Source organism: Salmo salar, chromosome 05 (assembly GCF_965601325.2).
Source record: "Salmo salar chromosome 05, fSalSal1, whole genome shotgun sequence".
Lineage (NCBI taxonomy): Eukaryota > Metazoa > Chordata > Actinopteri > Salmoniformes > Salmonidae > Salmo > Salmo salar.
In genome coordinates, this window is record NC_138295.1 from 57853014 (window position 1) to 57874928 (window position 21915).

The window sequence follows — 21915 nt, forward strand, 5'->3', positions numbered from 1 at the left end:
CAGGCCTCAAAGAAAATACATTGTGGTTGCTAACAGTACAGTTCAGACTTCTGTAACATGACCATTGCACTTTATCGGTCAAATCATAGTCACTAAAACATAATGTTTTCAGAAAATATTGTTTTTCTGCTCCTAGTACTCTGTCATCTGCTAAGTGAACGCTGACGTCTCGAGTTTCTCTTGAGTTTTGCCTTTAATGCAGCAAGTCACACAGTCTGTTCTCAGGAGAGTCCATGACTACAGTAATGTAGGTCCTACTAGACTCCTGGTAGACTACTAGTATGGGATCAATAGGAAGGGAGTATTTGCAGTAGTTTCAACAGGCTTTCTCTTCTGAGAAAAAAGGATAGCTGAAAGCAGCAGAGTGGAAACCAATCGCTTTCACCCGTCACGTTCTTTCAGATTAGTGGGAATGAAGGAAAGGAGATGAGGAGAGAAAACCACCTTACGGACTATTAGAATTTCACCTTTGTGAAGTGTCTACAATCGCATCTTTCCCTCTCAAATCTCCCACGTCTGCATCAGATTAAAATGTATTTTGCATGTTCGCCTAAACGCAAATGTTTTTCCATGAAACTACTCTCCTGTGGGCTCCAGGAACTCACCCTCTTCCTGTGTGTCTGAGGAGTTGCTGGGGTCGGTGGGCAGCTCGTCGTCGTTGGTGAGCTGGTCCAATGAGGAGAGGTTTTCCAGGCTGGTGGCAGACGGGGGCATCATGTGATTGGAAGACTCCAACAGGCTGTCCCCGCCCTCCTCCACATACTAGGAAATGGCATGCGAGGGGAGAGAAAGGGGTAGTTAGTTACCACACGCCGTGAGGTCATTAAGGCAGAAACACACACAAACACAGCAATCCCAACACCCTCACATAACTGAGGAGCCTTGGAGGACTAGTACGACCTCAAAGCCTCTCTACTCTGCCCTGGTCAGACAACACTGGCTCTTTTAGGCACAGCATGGGCCACGTCCCAAATAACACCCCATTCCCTATATAGTGCACTACTTTTGACCAGGGCCATGGCACCCTATTCCCTGTAGTACACTATATAGGGAAGAGGGTGACATTTGGAACACAACATTACATCCGAGACGGATGGCCGTTTAGAGCCAACAAGCGACTCTGATCTACTGGGGTATGACTGAGGTATATGTATCCTATCAAGATAAACCACGGAACAGTCATAATTATGAAACTCTCTCTAAAGTCAGTTCAAAGTTATATCCCCCCGCCTCCCGATGCCCTGGGTCATATTCACTTAAGACAACGTTTTCAAACATTTTACCCTAATGAATACGACCCTGTAGTTCCCTGGCATTAAATCAAATAAAACTCACGAAAGAGGCAGCAGCCGAGGCGGGGGCGGACAAGGAGGCGGTGTGTGTGGTGGAGGGCAGGGAGCTCTGGGAGCTGGGCGGGCTGGGGTCCGGGGGGTCGAGGGAGGGGCTGCCGGGGATGTCTACGGGCAGACAGGTAGTTGAGGAGAGGGGAGAGGAGCCCAGACCACCGCTGGCAAGGAGGGGGCCACTGGGGAACAAGGCTGCCATGGAGGGGGGCGAGCTGCCCAGCGAAGCTATGGCCCCCAAGGAGCTAAGGTCCAACAGGTCAGAGACAGAGACTGACTCTTCCACTGGCCTGAGATGGGGGGGGGGGGGGGGGGGGGGGGGACAGAGACAGAAAGAGAGAGAGAGAGATGAAGGGGACAGAAAAAGGGCAGTATGGGGGAAAGAGGGCGAAAATGAGAGAGAATGAAGGATGGGAAGACAGAGAGGAGAAAAAGGAGAAAGAAACAGCATGATTAACAATTCACAATCCCAGTAGTGGCTTTTCATTTAAGGGATGGATAATCCAGAGACATCAGCGAACATGTACACTCACAGTAGACCGTTAATGTGCTCGTCGGTGGGGGAGACATAGTCATCGTCTTCACTGGTGAGGCCCAGCTCAGTGCCGTAACACTGATGGACGATGTGCCACAGCTCCTTTGGGGACAGAGGCTGAGAGGAAACAGACATTAACCGTCTCAATGTCTCACTAACTTCTTGGACTTTCCTCTTGTAGGACATTAAAACGTCAATCAATAATTCAATCATTCAGTAACCGATAGTTTTGGTCAGTGTTATATGTGTTGCATTTTGTTATATTTCATCACTGAATAGTTCTATTATCCAATAAACGGCATAAATAATACTGTTTGCCCGCTCTCAGTATTTGGAAGTGCCTTCGTGCCGCCACGGTGATATATATGCCCAGTTAATGTCACACTGGCAGGAGTGCGAGAGCTGGAGGTGGGAGAGGAGGTAGGTACCTTGTCCATCAGTGCGTTCTGCCACAGTCTGAAAATCATCATGTAGCTGCGGTCCCTCGCCCCGAAAGACGTGAAGAAGTGCTGGATGAAACGACAGAGAGAGAAAGAGAGCAGGCACAGAGGAAAACAAATTGAGTGAACGATGGAATGATGGCTAGTGGTCATTGCTATTGATTCAGCTTGTCAAAAACCATGACAGAAATAGTCTATTTTGCCATGATACATTTTTTTTATGTTATTTGTCAAGCATCGGAAGCATCTAAACCAGTGTTTCTCAACTGGTTTTGCCTTGGGACCCAAATATGACAATTGAGTCGCAACCCAATATTATGGAATGTTGATTATTACATTTTGTAATGTTCTATTGCAGATGCCTTTTTGAGCAGGTTTCACTTGCTAAATAGACTCTCTCAATTAGTATTAAAAAGAAAGTCATTACACAGCCATATTAACTGAGAAAACATTTACCAATTGAAGAGAATACGCCATTTAAAATTATACCACCAGTTCAGGAGAGGGGAGTAAGAAATGATCAAACTCAGAACATGACATCAAAACCAGTCCAATAATGTTCATGAAAAGTAACACATACCAGTGTTTAAAATAGAATTAGGAATTCTTAATTATCAATTACAATGTCAATAGTTTCACAACCTTGACTTTATTTTTTTTTAAAGGTGTACATTTTTTAACCAGATCACCAAAATGTAATATGAAAATCAGAATGAATTAACAATAATAATTAACATAGTGAACAATATTGAAGTCTGGGGTGATGGTTGACAAGGCAACTCGGAGGTCATGCTGGCTGTCCAGTTTTTTTCTGATTTTAGTTTGTTTTCAGCACTGCCATTGCAGAGAAGCCACTTTCACACTGATCGGTAGTGCTGAACGGTAGCATGATTTTGCTTGCAAGACAAGCGAGAGCAGGATACTCTCCCATTACTCTGCACCAGAACTGTGGCAGTGTCATTTCCGGGAGCTCAATCCACGATCAAATGACAGCTCCACCAGCTGATCCTCTCCGTTGCTTGGCAACGTGACGCTTCCCATCTCCACTCGAAAGGGGTCCCGTATCCAGTCGTCTTGTCTCCTGTTCTCCTCCGGGAAGTAGTTGCAAAACTTTCCCTGCAGCTTGACAAGATGCTATTTAATGGCGTGTCGCCGTGCGCTTTGTTGATCGGATTCTGAATCTTGAAATCAGCATTGGGAAACATGTCAACCTTCCCGTGAGAAACATGTTTTGCCCAAACGGTAAGCTTCATCTTGAAGGCATCCACTTCGTCCCCCTGTACAAATCGATTGTGCCCCCTCCCTTGCATTGACACATTGAGAGAATTCAGATCAATAATATCCACCAGGAAGGGAACCTGCGCGAGCGTTTCCTCACAATCGAAATATTCGGCCAGAGGTGACTTGTTTACCAAAAGAAACGCAGCAATCTCTAATCGAAGCTCATAAAAACGACCCAACACTTTACAGCTGGAAAGCCAGCGGACCTCTGCATGATACAGCACCTGATGGTGCTCCCTCCCCATATCCCTGCAGAAGGCCTGAAACACCTGCTTTTCCTAGAACTCTTTTTGATATAGTTGACACGCTTGATCACATCCTGGAGAGTGGCGTGGAACTCAGGCACCATGTCCTTCGCTGCCAATGCCTCCCTATGTAGGAAGCAATGGTTCCACATCACACTCTGTGCTCTCTCCAGGATCCACTTTGCTACCCCGGAGTGCTTTCCCGACATGGCAGCTGCCCTATCAGTGGTCACACCGACGCACCCATCCCAGGCCAGTCCCACGGAGCCCAAGTGCATATCCATTGTGTTAAAGACAGGCTTTGCAGTGTTGGTGGTGGGCCAATCAGCACTTAAAAGGAACTGCTCCTCAAAGTTATTATCCCAGGCGTGTCTGACATAGACCATTAGAATTGCATGTTGAGCCAAATCTGTAGATTCATCAAGCTGCAGTGTGTAATGGCCATTTGGATGTCTGGCGTATTATGCCCTCAGACATGTCCTGGAATCTCCGGTCATTGGATAGGGGTGTGGTTTTAAGTTGGTTGGTGGCAAACACTCCCAAGATTTCAGTTCACATATCAATCGCAGCAGGGAGTATGAGATCCTCTGTGCTGGTCTGGGTTTTTTGCACTTAGCAATGCGCTGGGCCACAAGGTATGATGCGCAAAGTGCCTTTTCTTGTACCGTGCATAGGTTCTTCAATGAATCTTGTGAGGCCTCCAGATATTGACATTTCCTTTTTTTTTTAAGTCAGCTGTCTTATCTTTAACTCTTGGATGCTTGGTGTCCAGATCCCTTTTCATTTGGGAGGGATTTCATGCTCTCATTAGCTAATAGCTCGTTGCATAGGACGCACTGCGGTCCACACTCACCCTGCCTGTCTTATATGTAAAACCATATTTGATGACGTCGGGGGTGGTATTTTCTCTTGTTGACCGGGACCGGGGGTTGTCTGCCTTGGTGTTCATATGGGAAGCAGCAATGGATGAAGAGGGAGCTGCACGTTTTAAAAACTTGTCCATGATTTTACTCTGATGGCTAGCCGACAGTTAACTATGCACATGTGCAAGGCCTGCAGAACACACCTGCATAGTTAGCCGTCAATCAAGCTAGCTGTCAGAAGATCTGTATTATCTAAGTGGACGTGTCACATTTAAAACAAAACAATGCTGCAGAATGACATTTTTATTGGATCTCTGTGTGTGTGTGTGTGTGTGTGTGTGTGTGTGTGTGTGTGTGTGTGTGTGTGTGTGTGTGTGTGTGTGTGGAGAAATCTGTCATTTCATTGGATCAGTGTGTGTGTGTGGGGGGGGGGGGCAAGAACGTTATTGGATTGGTCAGCCAAGTCCGAACGTAGCTAGCCATTTCACCACTGCGGACACACTGCACGTGTAAAGTCAGCAACAGTAAGCACTACAGTGGTATCCTTTCAAAATAAACCTCCCGCGACCCTCCCCCACACCCCCAGTTGACAATCACTGAGCTAAACAATACGTATACTGTCTACAAGAATCTATAATAAAAAGTGATTTTCCTTTACATATCATTGATGCACCTGTTAACTACTGTTCTTCCACTACTCTGAACTCTGAACTTCTTCCACTACTCTCATAGTAGGCTGTGTGACTGAATATCGAGCCCCTTGGCTCACCTTGTCGTGGTCGGTGCTGATCTGAATGGCGTTGGGGATGACCTTGGCAGTCTTCTCCTTGGTCAGGGTGGTCACATCTTTCAGCAGGATTGTGATCTGAACAGAACAGGAGGGTTAGTGTGTGTGTGGAGGGTTGGTTCTTCAACAAGGAAAATTCTCCCTCGTGGGGACTTTAGGTTCCCCCCCCCCACAGACACAGGATTAAGGCTATTTAAAGCTCAGATGTTAGGTTTAGGGTTACAATTAGGGTTAGGGTAAGTGGTTAGGTTTAGGCTTAGGAGTTGGGTTTGGGGTTAAGGTTAGGGAAAATAGGATTTTTATTGGAAATCAAATTTATGTCCCGACGAGGATAGAAGAACAAAACGTCTATAACTTACAGTGGTTTCCCAGCGGAAGATATTGCTATAGAAGCAGAGCCAGTTCTCTGACAGATAGAGTCTCCCCTGGAGTAGAATGTCTTTCTGCAGCGCACATGAGTAGTCTGGGGAGGAGAGGAAGAGGAGGTTGGAGGAGAGACATCAGGCTGACAAAGCAACAGCATCGGCCCTTCACTTCCACAGTGTCAGAGCAGAGAGATGCAAACTCGCACAAAGTACGTGTTTGTGAGCGTGCGCGTCACTCACCCACTATGAGGCGTTCCGTGTCTGGCAGCTTCTTGAAGAGTTTACGGAAATCCTCATTGCGCTGTTTATAAGTGGGACTGAGAACCTGAGAGAGAGAGATTACTTTGTTGCTCTTCTATGCTTTATTAAATATAATCTTGCAGAACCAGTCGTGTCTATGAATATGAATATTGTATATACATCGAGTTCCAAAAGTATTTGGACAGTGACAATGTTGTTTTGGCTCTGTACTCCAGCACTTTGGATTTGAAATGATACAATGACTGAGGTTAAAGTGCAGACTGTCCGCTTTAATTTGTGGGTATTTTCATGCATATCAGGTGCTGTTTAGAAATTACAGCACCTTTTGTACATCGTTCCCCCCCATTTTAGGGAACCAAAAGTATTTGGACTAATATGTGTATTAAAGTAGTCAAAAGTGTAGTATTTGTTCCCATATTCCTAGCATGCAATGACTACATCAAGCTTGTGACTCCCAACAAGACTCTGCTGATAGTCTGCACTTTAACCTCATAGTCATTGTATCATTTCAAAATTATATGAGCCAAAACAACAACAAAAATGTGTCACTGTCCAAATACCTTTGGACCCCACTGTACATCTGGCATGTGAGGTTACATCAGATACTATGTCCCTGAGGTAAAAGCGACAGGCTGAGTAGGTAAATGAGAAGAACACTAAGTTGAATGAACAGTTAAATCAGCTAAAGCTCAAAGCTTAGTGAAATGGTTAAATGAGGGGGGGGTGGCAATTTAACAGACACCGTTTTCGGCATCTATTGGTGCCATTTCACTGTTAAGTGCTATTTCATACTGTACTGTGCACTCCAACCAGGAAACACTGTAGCTACCATCAGCAGAATAAAGTGCACCGGAGTGGGAGACCCTAATGAACAGTTCCTTGAAGTGTATACTTACATTGTACCAGCTTTGCATTTTCTGCAAGGGAAAGAAAGAACAGCGGATAATCAGTGACGAACAGCATCCAAAAGGTTTCTCCATCCTCAAACAGTAAATGTAGAGTCTTGTCTATTTTGACATTCATGTAGTTGGGGAATAGGTTAAAAAGGGACACTGTGGAAAAACTAGCTATTAGGCCTGTATGGCGTTCCTTGATGTTCTGGTCATTTATCAATCTTGCTGTGTGTGTTTCTATCACCTCTGACTTTCCTGCGTGTTACGGTCTAATGCAGACGTTTTTATCTTAATATTAAATCATTTGTGTAAAAAATGGTACCTTACTGTGATTTTTTTTTTTTACCATTTTGATTAAAAACAAAGAAAAATTGCTTCTTAGCGAAGAACAATTCCTTAAGCAAGAATTTTGCTAAGACTGTCTAGGAGTGGGGAGGGATAAACTGAAAACGAACTGTTATTGTTAGAGAGGTTTGGAACTCCATCCCAGCAAAACAGGTTGAAATGCCAGATGGTCTTTTCAAACAGCTCTTACACTAAAATGGCCATCATCATCATCATTTTCTAAATTTCTAAATATTTTTCCAAACTCATGTGGAAATATATATATATATATATATATATATATATATATATAAAAAAAACTCAGGAAAATCATATTTTTGACTGCACTGGGCCTTGAACATTTGTCAATGCATGAATCATGGGCTAAAAGCCAATCTGCCCATAGTCAATCTATTCCAATGCCATTTAACACTGTGACCATGTCCAAAATCTAGAAGTCAAAATACACGACAGATCTCCTCTGCAAAAAGGTCAAAATTAATGACAGATTTCTTGAGTTATCTTAGATTAATTCTGACTATTTTGAGGAAATGTATACTGGCTACGGTGTGTCAAAATGGACAAACAGTACTATTGCTGCTTTTTTCTAGTTTTTCCAGCTAATGTATTTTAAGGGAGTGTGCGAGCACACTCGTTCGGTTAGCTGAGTTCAGCCAGGCGACAGCCGAACTGAAGCATGCTGATGCCATTACTTAAACTCCATACGAATCGTACCACATACTATTTAGAACGTACTGTTTAGTAAAAACAAATGCAGTAAGCAACAAATATCAGCATACTAGGCATCCTACGGATAATGTATCTAATGGCAATTGCGTTTATTCCCTTCATTCATACATTTTGGTACAGCGCATCCCATCAGCTGATTATCAGCTGTTGTCAGACACACGTGGGTCTCGAAAGACTATTCTCTTCCTCAATAGTGTTCAGCGAATTCTACTAGATTAAATTCCGAAATGAGTATGACATCCTGACATTTAAAGCACTACATTTCACATACTATAAAAGTGACTTTTCTCACCTTCCCAAAATGGCTACTATTTACAAAGCAAATTTGGGTATTCGGACACGGCCAATGACTACCGACTCCGTGGCTGTGTCGTCATGTCTGTCCTTATCTCTAAGCAGGGCTGTGTTCAGCAGGACACAACGTTGTCGAACGTTCAGATAGAAATATAGTATAGAAACACACAAATGCCTCTGACGTGTAGACAAAGGAATCACGTCAGCTCTATTCATGACATTTCTGTCTGCAACGCTCCACCTCCTTTTCCTACTGAATATGGCCCCGGTATACTGTTGACATAACAAAATGAGAGTGGCATTATACGGGGTCACCCTTACCTTGGCGTTGCGGCTGAAATGGCGTGAGGCGACGGGGTATGCGGAAGCGGTGGCGGAGGGCAGGGGACTGTCCGAACCCCTCCTTTCCCCGCTGCGCTCCCCCGGGCCACCCTCCACGTCGCTGGTCCTGCTTCCACCCCCACCACTACCCCCCAGCACCCGGCGGCGCAGAGAGGGGGAGCTGCCAGGGGTGCTGCGCGGAGAGTTACTGGCGGTACTGAAGAGAGAGATAGAAGAGGAGAGATTAGTGGTAGGCTAAGGGAAAGAGTATGGACATACATATTCATGTCATCATCAAGATTTCATGGTGGCCAAGGATGTAAGTAGTTAAGCCTATCTGGCCATGCTGGAAAGGATGGAACTACTGTGCATTGTATTTAGCTAAAAACACACTAATCACCAACCACTAACTCTAACCTTTCTCCCAACTGATTGGTGGTGATTAGAGCGGTCAGACACGGTCCATTCCTATATAGCCTAGATATCCTACCTGTGGCAGTGCAGTGGTATGAACCTTGTGGATCCTTCCTCTACCATCAACATAAATGAAAAAAAGCACTGCTTGGTAATACTACAGTAGGTAGGTGCTGTTTCTCAATTGATCTTATTTCCAAGGCACTGGAGCAAGAATGAATACGCCTACATGAGAAACACATTAGGGCAGAAAATGTTCAATGGAGGTTTTTATGAAGAGCACTTTTATCAAGTTAGGTGTGTAGTGTGCTTACACAACCATGCTGTTGTCTTCCTTCTAGTGAAAGCAGACATTCTGAACATAAAGACAAGGTCAAACCTATATTGCTGCCATAATATGTGCAGCTCATGTTCAGAGTTCAGGTCATGGCCCCATAAAAATGGCTGTATTGATGCCATAACAAAAGTTTCCATGGTTGCAGACTTGCTCTTAATTTGCAGTTTGGTGAAAACTGACAACCGCCTTCTGTTTTGACTCTTACAATCATATCGTACTAACTAGCTATAAACACACACAAACAGTCTCTTTCAACAGACACTGTGGTCTACTGTGTGAGCTCATTTGATCATTTTGTTCATCTCAAACAATAACTCATAGCCCACACACAGACTCCACTGTATACAGCCACAAGCATTTATACACTACCACCAACCTCTAGATCGTATTGTTCACCGCTTCTTTTGCATCCGTTTCTATTTCTCTCTTCCTGCAACTTCTGTTTCTCTTTTCTCAGTGTTCCCCTCTTCTTTTTTACCCAGTGTTTTTTCTATCCATAGCCTCAGTTCAGTCAGCTTTCCCTTCTCCATTGCAGTCTCTCTTCCCTTTCCTCTAACTCTTCTCTCATTACTGCCAAAACCACACTGGTCCAACTGCCAGTTGTCATGGTGACCAGAGGTAGGGGGGGGGGCTAGGGGTTAATATCAGCATTATCGCCAAGGTAACAACCCCCTTGTGAAATAACCCACCAATAGTAGCTGTGATTCTGAATAATGAAATCATAGGAATGAGCCAACACTTGAGGCGATGCCTGCTGCCAGATTTGTGCATTCAGAAATGGTCTCAAAGCACTTTATCCATGTACAGTAGAGTAGGGTAGGGTTTCCCAAACTCGGTCCTGCCCCCCCACATGGGTGCACGTTTTGTTTTTTGCCCTAGCACTACACAGCTGATTCAAATAACCAACCATCATCAAGCTTTGATTATTAGAATCAGCTGTGTAGTGCTGGAGGGGGGGGCAGGACCAAGTTTGGGAAACCCTGCAGTACAGTTGAGTGATGATTCAGTGACATTGCAACTAAATTGTGTGCACAGTCAAAGTACAGTAGGCCTAATTATATCCACATACAGGCCTTCCCAGGGGCACTAATAAGCTTGTTATTGAGTTCAGTCTGGGAGAGTGTGTGCCATAGAGATCCTATTAAATTACTAGAGGAGATATGTAACTGAACACTCAAAGTTCCAGAATGGAAAATGGCAGCCATATTGGTCAGGGAGAATTCCAAACAGGTCTAATTGAAATGAAAGCCAGTAGAGGCATAATCCTAATTTTTCTTAAGCAGGAAAATAAAAGGTATGTGATATCAAAAATTGTGAGAATTAATGTCAACGTAAAATATTATCATAAACAGTTAAAGGTTTTATGCACTTTTCGGTATAAATAGCCTCTAAAATATAAATAGACCATAAATGTAGAAATGTGTGTTTGCCTGGGAGGCTGAGAGTGCTATTATATGATACAATATCAGTAGGCCTACTTGTTACATTTACAACTTGTCTAAATCCTATCATCAACTGATTTCAGACAGTGTATGGCTGTGGATTGACTGCATTGTGTGAATAGGATGTTACAATATTGGAAGTTGATTTGACAAATAAATGGAATCATTCTTCTAAAAAGGCTGGCTGGCTGGCTACCATACAGTGCAGATAAATTCTTCAAATTCACAATTTAAAATATTATTTTATCACAGAAATAGCAAACCAGGGTTGACCAACTCCCTGACCAAAATGGTTTAAGTTTATCCCATCATAAGAAGGTTTCCTTTCTAGTATTCTAATGCTATGGGGTGTGACCCCTCAAATACGTCACTGGTGTAACCCGAACCGGACATTATCACGCGCGTGCTCGTGTCAATCTGTCAGTGAGTTTACAAACTAAATCACACATCATGCAATGTAGAGGTGCAAACGACTGTCAAATGGAACTACCACAATATTGCATATATTTTATTTAGAGCTCTGTTTTTAGAAGATTACTTTCATCCAAGCACGTAAACAACGATAGAATGTAACTCCGTGAAGTCGCTCTGTCTACGTGAGATATGAATTATACAAGCACAATAACAGATGCTGTCAGAAATTAGCCAAATCAGATCGCTGATTTCAGACTGCTATAGACGCAAACGTACGGCAGACACGGGTTCCGAAATGGCCATTCGAATCAAATGACGTTCATATCCTTTCTACCAGCCCATCCATCTTTCAATTGGCAATCACTGACTGCCCACAACCACTCGCCCTCCCAGTTCCCCACCCACATGGATACGAGTGTAGCCTATACCTTTATGAAAGGCATTTAAATACGAGGACAAACCGGACAAATATTTCAATTTGGAGGGCAGACTGCCCCATTACGTAAATAATAATATTGCCACTTACTCTACCATGTCATGAGGTGTTTTCAATTTGGACGTGATGTCCACACGCTGCTTTATAGTATCTGTATCACTTGGGCACCGGTCCTGTGTGCACAGCGCCGAGCCAGCCGACGCTACACTGTCCATCCCGATGCCTGTTTTGTCGGATATAAAAACGCACAGCGGGCCCGGAATAGAAACGAGCACTTCATGTGCAACCTGTTTCACTTCCCCATAACCAACATCCTTCCCTCGCAGGCAGGTAGCCCGAACTCAACCAGTCTCTTAATTTTGTGTCTGAGCAAGCTAGCGTTGACAAGCTGCGCCCATAAGTAATCCGTACTGAACACACAGGCAGCAGAGAGGGGGAGGAGGAGGCACAAGAGAGGCCCATGCACAGTAGCAGTGCACTCTTAGGAGGAAAAAAAAGGTGCCATCTAGAACCTAAAAGGGTTTTTCAGAGAACCCTTTTTGGTTCCAGGTATAACCCTTTCCACAGAAAATTATACATGGAACCCAAAAGAGTTCTACCTGGAACCAAAAAGAGTTTTACCTGGACAGCCAAAGAACTCTTTTGGAACCCTTTTTTTCTTCTTCTAAGTGTAGCGTTGAACTGAGAGAGCCAAATAAAATAGGTTTTTAGAGTACTTGTGAGTTATTTTTAAAATCAATAAAGACGGTATTGGGAAAGGTTATGAAAGAGGAGAAAATGCAAGCATGAATTAGGGCCAGTTGTAGAAAGATTATATATAGGCCTAACATGGTGTAATGAAATGGTGTAATAAAATATCGCAGCCGTTTGCAAACATGGTTTATCACACTGACTGTAATTATCCGGTACTAAAACAGTGCTGCCCGCAGTGTCCACCTGGCCGAAGCCCACCCAATCCTTTAACCCTCAATCGCTCGGTCCATCTCTGGATTAGAGACCCACTGAGTAGGATACATCATAATCCATGCTGTACAGATCCCCCTTCTCTTGCTCACTCCCTCTCTCTCTGTAATCTGCTTTTCTGAGGTCCAGGAGTGCCTGCTGTAATCTCTTCAATTCATAGGGCAGGCGGGGGGTGAAGAAGGGAGAAAGAACATGTGAAGATGAGAAAGAAAAATAAAGAGTGAGGGGGAAAAGAAGATGGGATGCTCAAATCTGGTCCCTGGTCCATTCAACAGAAAGTCACTTACCAAAGAGCAGTGGTTGCACATCGTTGATGGGGAAAGATCAATGTTCTTTGGGCTAATTAGGCGAGTGGCGTTTTAGGCCTGTGCGCCGCACATTTTTCAGGTGAGGCCCTGTTCCAAACTATCTAGCAGAAAAATGTCTGAGTGGCAGCCTTTCTGCTGAGTGGGAGACCTGAGCCAAAACTCATTAGTCAACGTTAATCCAAACATAAATATGATTGAACAGTGGGCCACGCCAAACACCTCAAATATAGGCTACAGAGAGACAATGGCCTGGCCTGCAGACAATTGATCTGTAGTTGTTTTTCTGTGTCGGTGGATTATCAACTGGGATTATGTGGCCAGCGGAGAGGGGAATGGGAGGGACGGTACAACGGCAATTACTCAATTAGATATTCGTCTGCCAAGCAGGTCAGGCCTAAACAGACAGGGAGGACATGTATCAGCTAGTAGTTTTCCCTTCACCTCTTAACTTAACCCCACTCTGCAGGTAATGTTTGACGAACTGTTGACTAAAAAAAAAACAGCCCAAGTGTGAAGAACATATGCCTAACCTAAGAGAAATGTTACTAGGAAACTTACACGTCATGTTTGTCTTACATTAGCACTTTGTTAAACCGTCGAAGTGCAATCTTTAAGATGTTAACTGATTTCATGACTGTGGTGCTGAGATCTGATAGCCAACTGTGTTAGGCTATTTACTAGCCTTATATTGGAAGTTTCCGCGCCGTCGCTCAGACTATCGCTACAATTATGCTACTGCTTACACAGTTGTGCAGTCAGTGTTGTTCATGTGACTGAGGTTTGATCACCATGTGAAAGTGCTTTTAAACCACTGAGGAATCCAACTTGGTCTCTGATAGATAAACACACAAGACAGCTGTCCCCAACCAACAAAGTGTTGGGGTCAGCCAAAAGGAGCCTATAGACTATGTAGCCTATCTGAGGTTTACGGTAGAGGTAATATCACCTTAGTAGACTAAGGCTAATATTTAGCCTAACTACCAAGTCTCTACAATAGAATGACTGGGAGATGTGGCTACACAGCATCTTGTAGGAACATGCCTCGCATAAAATCTCTCGCATTTCTCCACGTCAGACTGCTTCACACACACACACACACGAGTTGTTGGCCTCTGGTTCAAATCAACTGCCACCCCCACTAAACACCCTGAATACTCAACTGTATTAAAACTCATTATTTGCATTAGAATCCTTCCATGTTCTTCCAATGCAAATCGTTATTCAGATCCCCATGGAAATCAGCCGTCTGTTGAGACCACCACAGCGACCACGCAGAAGTCATTAGCCTAACCATAACTGAAACGCCTTCATTGGCCTTAATCATCCGTTCCCGTCAGGGTGTGGCTGTCAATGGTCAATTATTCTCATCTACACTGTGGGTTTATTTCATGCAACAGGACAAAAACAATGGTAACCAAAAGACATGAAATTAACTGGCTAGTGTTTTAATGATATAAGAATACTGTGCCTCATTGTATTAATGCGTCCAGGCTAAATGGGAACGAGTCCAAATAGTCTCAGGCCTAATAATTTCACGTGTCCTCTCAGAGGGTCAGCAAAAAAAATATTCAAATTTAGAGTCAGTGTTACAAAACACTGGAATGTAACAGAAAATGCCTGGATTTCACCACAACTTGATCAATGAAGTGTTGATGACAAGATGACTATCATTCACAGCCATGGCCTTTTCTGTTGCATATACAGTTGAAGTCGGTAGTTTACATACACCTTAGCCCAATACATGTAAACTCAGTTCTTCACAATTCCTGACATTTAATCCTAGTACAAATTCACTGTCTTAGGTCAGTTAGGATCACCACTTTATTTTAAATGTGAAATGTCAGAATAATAGCAGAGCGAATGATTTATTTCAGCTTTTATTTCTTTCATCACATTCCCAGTGGATCAGAAGTTTACATACACCCAATTAGTATTTGGTAGCATTGCCTTTAAATTGTTTAAATTCTGTCAAACGTTTCAGGTAGCTTTCCACAAGCTTCCCACAATAAGTTGGGTGAATTTTGGCCCATTCCTCCTAACAGACCTGGTGTAACGGAGTCAGGTTTGTAGGCCTCCTTGCTCGCACACGCTTTTTCAGTTCTGCCCACAAATTTTCTATGGGATTGAGGTCAGGGCTTTGTGATGGCCACTCTAATACCTTGACTTTGTCGTCCTTAAGCCATTTTGCCACAACTTTGGAAGTATGCTTGGGGTCATTGTCCATTTGGAGGACCCATTTGCGACCAAGCTTTAACTTCCTGACTGATGTCTTGAGATGTTGCTTCAATATATCCACATCATTTCCTTCCTCATGATGCCATCTAGTTTGTGAAGTGCACCAGTCCCTCCTGCAGTAATGCACCCCTACAACATGATGCTGCCACCCCCGTGCTTCACGGTTGGGATGATGTTCTTCGGCTTGCAAGCCTCCCCCTTTTTCTTCCAAACATAACGATGGTCATTATGGCCAACAGTTCTATTTTTGTTTCATCAGACCAGAGGACATTTCTCCAAAAAGTACAATCTTTGTCCCCATGTGCAGTTGCAAACCCTAGTCTGGCTTTTTTATGGCGGTTTTGGAGCAGCGGCTTCTTCCTTGCTGAGCGGCCTTTAAGGTTATGTGGATATAGGACTTGTTTTACTGTGGATATAGATACTTTTGTACCTGTTTCCTCCAGCATCTTCACAAGGTCCTTTGCTGTTGTTCTGGGATTGATTTGCACTTTCGCACCAAAGTACGTTCATCTCTAGGAGACAGAACGCATCTCCTTCCTGAGTGGTATGTCGGCTGTGTGGTCCCATGGTGTTTATACTTGCATACTATTGTTTGTACAGATGAACATGGTACCTTCAGGCATTTGGAAATTGCTCCCAAGGATGAACCAGACTTGTGGAGGTCTACAAAAATGTTTGGGGAGATCTTGGCTGATTTCTTTTGATTTTCCCATGATGTCAAGCAAAGAGGCCCTGTGTTTGAAGGTAGGCCTTGAAATACATCCACAGGTACACCTCCAATTGACTCAAATGATGTCAGTTAGCCTATCAGAAGCTTCTAAAGCCATGACATAATTTTCTGGAATTTTCCAAGCTGTTTAAAGGCACAGTCAACTTTGTGTATGTAAACTTCTGACCTACTGGAATTGTGATACAGTGAATTGTAAGTGAAAAAAATCTGTCTGTAAACAATTGTTGGAAAAATGACTTGTGTCATGCACACAGTAACTGACTTTCCAAAACTATAGTTTGTTAACAAGATATTGGTGGAGTGGTTGAAAAATGAGTTTTAATGACTCCAACCTAAGAGTATGTAAACTTCCAACTTCAACTGTATTTATAGCCATTGATTCTTGACGATTATAACTTATGAGCTTAGTTCAACTGTCATATCCTATCAGAAATTATATTAGCTTTTTTTTTACTGTAAACAATGTAAAAGCAAAAAAGTTGAATTTGAAAGTGGTTACATTTATCCAGGCCCATCCCTTAGCTTTTTACCAAAACAGAGGCGGGGTGATCACTTTGTTATTGTTTCGACTAATAAATATAGCTTTAAGCACCTTATATAGAAAATACAGGCAGTATCATTAAGAAGCTGTAAAATTAGTAAGTAATGTTTCATTAAACAAAACCTGGGCCAATAAAACTGGTTGGTAAATGAACAGGACAAGGGCACTGCTGTTAATGTGGAACAGAGTGATGAAGACCCTCTGCCTGCCTGGATGGTCCTTTAACAGGCTCACCGAGGACACTGCAGCACCACCAGAGACCCCCTCCAATTGGCCGGCGGTGACATCAGACGAAGCATGGGCTCCTATTGGCCGGCAGTGATGTCATGGATTCTAAGCAGGATGAGCAGTGCACACAAACCCGCCTCCCTGTGACTGACCAAGCGGAGGGAGGGAGGTCTCTCTCTCTCTCTAACATTTAATTTAGCGTACTCTCTTTTCAGCCTCATGCCTTTGTCTTCATATGCTTATTTCTCTCAATCTCAAAATGTTACAATTTATCTAGAATAGAATTTAAGATGCAGGCTTACTTCAACTATGGCGAGGTAGCACCTTTAATATTGTGACCTGGGCTAATGGTTTTGTTCTCTGAAATACTATGTGAAATATTATAAGAGCATAATGAACATGCTCCTCTGCCTGCCTGACCAAATCAAACTGTGACATAACCCAGATTGGAGTTCACCAGGACTATAACAGCATAATCTGCCCTCTGTGGTTTTAGTGCTTAACCAATAAGCCCTCTGCTGTGCCCTTTCCAAATAGTTGGCTTGTGGTGTGCCATTACAGAAAACTCCACTCCAATCGCTGTCAAACAGTGACATTTATTTTATCTGTGACACACCATTATCAGTCTCCTCGTCTTATCTGATGTACTATCACTGAAGTATGTAGCCTGTGAATTATCATTTAGCCTGATGCTTAGATATAAAATGCACTAAGTGCCTTAAGTTACAGTTCCCTGATTCAGTACATTACAAGGCCATGAACCAATGTGCTGCAGCTTGCAGATAACTGAGCCCATCCCTAGATGGGAGAGCCTTGAGGGGGAGGTCTAAGGTGAGTCTGCAGGGAACCTGAGGCCTCTGGCTGCCTGGTTGTCCTAGAGAGTAGAGAGAGGAGCACTGACCTGCAGCTGTCCCAGTCAGACTCCCTGCTGAGCAGACTCCTGAGGGACCAGCGTGAGCGCCGGCCGAGAGATGAGCTACGTGACCAGGAGGTGCGAGACGACGGGGGTAGCAAGAGGTCCAGGGAAGGGCCCAGGACCGCGTCCTCCACGTGGGGGGGCAAGAGGGGTGAAGGGAGAGGTGAGGGGCTTCTTTGAGGAGTAGCGCTCCCCTTCACCTTCTCCACCCCCTCAGTGCCGTCCCACTGGGGTTTGGATGACTCCTCTTGCTCTCCATCGCTCCTCTTCTTGGTCCGGCCTCTGCTCCGGTGGGGGTGGGAGAGCCGGTGGCGGCGGGGAGGCCGGGGGCTGGGAAAGCGGGACCAGGCCTCAGTGTCTGAGGACGGGGGGAGGATGTTCAGCGTGGGGATGGGGACGAGCTGGGTCATGGAGCCGCCGCTTTCTGGTCCGGCGGTGGCCAGCACAGACATGGTCATCATTCTCAGAGCTTCTTCAGACCAGTTGTTTTACTTCAAAACACCCCAATGAAGGCTTGCTGTGGCAAAGCAGATGATGCTGACACCAAGTCAGGATGTTGAGGAAGTTGGTCTGAGTTCCGATCACAACTTCTGCTTTTTGGTAAAAATCAATTGTGGACTGGTCCTAGACCTGCTAGGCTAACAATTGTGAACGTACCTCATGTTTCCAGTGACGTCCAGATGGTGCAGTATGAAAGATGCCATTATGGAAGGCAGGTTTTATTCTCCATGATAGTGCAGGGCATGACAGTACTACACTAAGTTATAGCCGTTTAGCTTCTCCCGCTAATTTCAGTCAATAATGTTGCAGCAGGAAACCAGGGTGGGACCCTCATTGAATTTAAAAAGCTAATACAATGCAGTCTTCTCCCTCTCTAATATTTTCCAACTCTCCACCTCATGCTCTGTGCGTGGGTCTTCTTTGCATCTTTTTGTCAGTAGTCTGTAGTTTTGTTCCTCACTTCCTCCTCTTCCGCAACTCCCCCTCTGTCCGATGTCTCCGTCTCTCCTTCGATGTGCCTGCTCTCCCTCTTACCTTGAGCCAAGTTCACAGGGCGTGCAGTCTCACATTTGGTCTGATAGCAACAGTTGAACTTGCGGTGGGAGAGATAACGATCTATGTCCGGCTGTAGCAGGGGGCTGAGGAGAAGAGAGACTGTAGTATTGGCTAACAGTCTAATTCTCCTTTAATAGACAGAAAAAAACGAACATTGTAGAAGATCAATTTTCTGGACAAAAGATGATCCCAGTTACTTTGATACATGTTGATGTCTATTTCTATTGGTTTTGAGATCTGAACTCAAGTGGTATCAGGAAGTACTGCATGACACAGACCGCTTGTTTTGAATTATTGATCGTCAGAGAGACAGATCAATGGAAGTTATGTATTCCGTGTCCAATATCAGTGGTGTCTGATTGCTTTTGATGCATCGTTTGGTTGGAAATTGCTGTGAGGCAGATTTTGCAGCTTTGCTCCCTTCTGGTATTAAGTCAGTAAAAGTGATTATAGTGCGCACTTGGAGTCAAATGCGGAGAGATTACGCTATTAAAGTACTTTTTAAAACCAAAAAACATACACAATACGCACAATAATCCTTTATCCCATCTCAATGATTAGCTCAAACACCCCAACAACACGTCAACATCTCCCCTCCTTCAAATCTCAAGGTCCAGCTCAACCACATCAACATCCCCTCTTTTCATTCTTAAAGCTGCAAAATGTAACTTTTGCGGCGACCCGACAAAAATCACATAGGATGTCTAAGAAGCGGTAGATCTGTGCACTATTTCTATGCTCCCAGTTCTTAAGTTTCGTTTTTTGCATCTTTTACTTTTGGTTTTGTACACCAGCTTCAAACAGCTGAAAATACAATATATTTGAGTATGAAAAATATATTTCAGCAGTTTAGATGGTACAATGATTCTCTATACTATATTCACTTGTTTTGTCACAAACTGAAATTAGGCGACCAGGAAATGGCAGAGCGATTTTAATCGACAAAGACAAACACAAAAATCAACTCTCTCAGCCAGACAGCACAGATGAAGAACATATGTTACACATATTATCATGTCTGTGACAATGTGTCTATTGTCTAGCTTCTTTTGACCAATTCAATTTTTATAATTGTTTTTACCTTTATTTAACTAAGTCAGTTAAGAACAAATTCTTATTTTCAATGATGGCCTAGGAACAGTGGGCTAACTGCCTTGTTCAGGGGCAGAACGACATATTTGTACCTTGTCAGCTCGGGGATTCGATCTTGCAACCTTTCAGTCCAAGTCCAATGCTCTAACCACTAGGCTACCTGCCACCAGGCACTCGTTTTAGTCAAGGCCCAAGCCCTACAGTGTAGTTGCTCATCTGTTTGCACAAGAGAAATCTTGGCATGACTTTGTTTGCTAATCCATGGTAATACTCCTGTGACACTCTCAATCTTTGCTTCACACAGCCATATCTTGAAAACCAGCAATAAAACACACCACAGAGATTCAGGTGGGCTAAGACAATCATCAACAGCAAGGACTTCCCCAAATCATGTTTCCGTAGGTGCAATACTAACCTGGCTCCAGACTTAAAAAACGCATGGGTAAAATAGGATCATGGCATAGATGCACTAGCGGTTCTGGGGGGGGGGGGCAGTGCCCCTGTGACAACAATTTTGGACCCCCTTGTGGCCCCCCAAAACTTTTGCATAACACATTTTTTCTATCGTTCTTTTTTACATCTGTTATTAGACAGTGGCAACGATGATGATTATGAACATGGTCTTATGCCTGCAATGCAGTGAAGAAAACGATATGACAACAATAACGTCTAATGTAACTGGCCCCTCTAACAGTACAACTGGACCCAGCTTAGCCCCCCCCCCCCAGTTGAAATGGTCTAGAACCGCCACTGCATAGATGACAACAATTTTGTTCAGTTATCAGTTAACAGTTGGATTGCTATTATTCACAACTTCAACGTCGTCACGTCAACTTCAAACGCGTTTTAATACAGTAACGTTATCCAGTCTGTATTCAATACAGTCTGTCTAGTTAGCTAACGTTAAACATCTAGTCTTTGGTCGGTACAATAAAAAGACAGTACTGTAACTAGATAGCTAAAATTAGCCTAGCTAACTGGCTTGCCAAGCATTCAATATCTTCAGAGCCTCTGAGGAAGTTTCCAACAACGTGCTTCTACATCTCCTGCATTGATTGCTGTTTGGGATTTTAGGCTTGGTTTCTGTCTAAGCACTTTGTGACATCTGCTGATGCAAAAAGGGTTTTGTAAATACATTTGACTGATTTCACAAAACAAACTTTAAACGGTCAACATTTGCATTCAGTTCCTACCTCCCATTTGATGAATTTCCCCCATTTCGATTATCTTGCTCGGCTTCGAAGACAAGCCGAGCGACAGTGCGAGGAGCGATATTAAAATCCACTTTTTCACAGGATCCCATCAGCAGCATCCTTTTGAGATGTAAAACCCTCCACTCCTGCTGCCAATACACCAGGCAGCTCGCCGAAATAGACCTGACTGACAAGATAGTTAGCTAGCTAACCAGCCAAACTTCCTTGTTAAATATACACGTAGCTAGCTACTGGTGGAACATAGAAGCAGTCAACGTATTGTTTATTCCGACATTTGCCTAGTTGAAGCGAGCTAACTGTTGGCTAGTTAGCTAACAACACCATTAGCTAGTTATGCTAACGACGTCGTAAGCCAGCTAGCTACGCACCGGGTAACGCGGTTCGTTGTCTGCTGGTCTGACGTTAATTGGCTTGCTAACGCTAGCTACATTGCTTGCTGGTATTTATTGTGCTTTTATCTTGTTGTCTTAAACATCGATGATGCGTCTTATATGGGAAACTTTAATGTTTTCCATGTTTGCGTCTAGCACTTTTGCAAGACAGAAAGCGATCGAAGCGGAATCTCAACAGAGCCAAACAAAAACTTTGAAGAGGGGGGCATCAACAGTCATATATATATTAGTATATTTCCTAACTACTTCTAAAATGGAACATTATGTTCCGGAGCAACGCAAATATATACCTGTGGGTTGATTTTTATCTAAATGCTTTAAAATATTGCTAAATAATAATACATTGTTACATAATAATTTCAAATTATAACCCTTTCCCCAAAACGTGTGGTACAGTCTGGTGACAAGACGCTGGATGACAAATAACGGGTTCTCATGACGATGGGAAGCACTTTAAGCGAATCAAACGAAGCTATATCCTAGTAGGGCGGGCTT

The 21915-nt window shown here is 43.7% G+C and overlaps 1 protein-coding gene across 3 annotated transcripts in view; it reads right to left on the reverse strand.

The window, feature by feature from the left end:
• LOC106605230 (protein Aster-A) overlaps positions 1 to 21915 on the reverse strand; it is a 34335-nt gene that overhangs the window by 11069 nt on the left and 1351 nt on the right. Inside the window, exons 3-12 of one of the 3 annotated variants that reach the window (XM_014200648.3) lie at positions 17652 to 18805; positions 8703 to 8919; positions 7017 to 7037; positions 6100 to 6184; positions 5854 to 5957; positions 5477 to 5572; positions 2307 to 2387; positions 1877 to 1995; positions 1336 to 1633; positions 606 to 762 (exon numbers count right to left, since the gene is read on the reverse strand). In XM_014200648.3, the coding sequence (XP_014056123.3) occupies positions 606 to 762; positions 1336 to 1633; positions 1877 to 1995; positions 2307 to 2387; positions 5477 to 5572; positions 5854 to 5957; positions 6100 to 6184; positions 7017 to 7037; positions 8703 to 8919; positions 17652 to 18127 (1654 nt within the window). In that variant the 5' untranslated portion in view covers positions 18128 to 18805. Of the gene's footprint in view, positions 1 to 605; positions 763 to 1335; positions 1634 to 1876; positions 1996 to 2306; positions 2388 to 5476; positions 5573 to 5853; positions 5958 to 6099; positions 6185 to 7016; positions 7038 to 8702; positions 8920 to 11835; positions 12169 to 17651; positions 18806 to 21007; positions 21616 to 21915 lie in introns of those variants that run through there. The other 2 variants (XM_082975296.1, XM_082975295.1) reach the window with 2 other exon arrangements.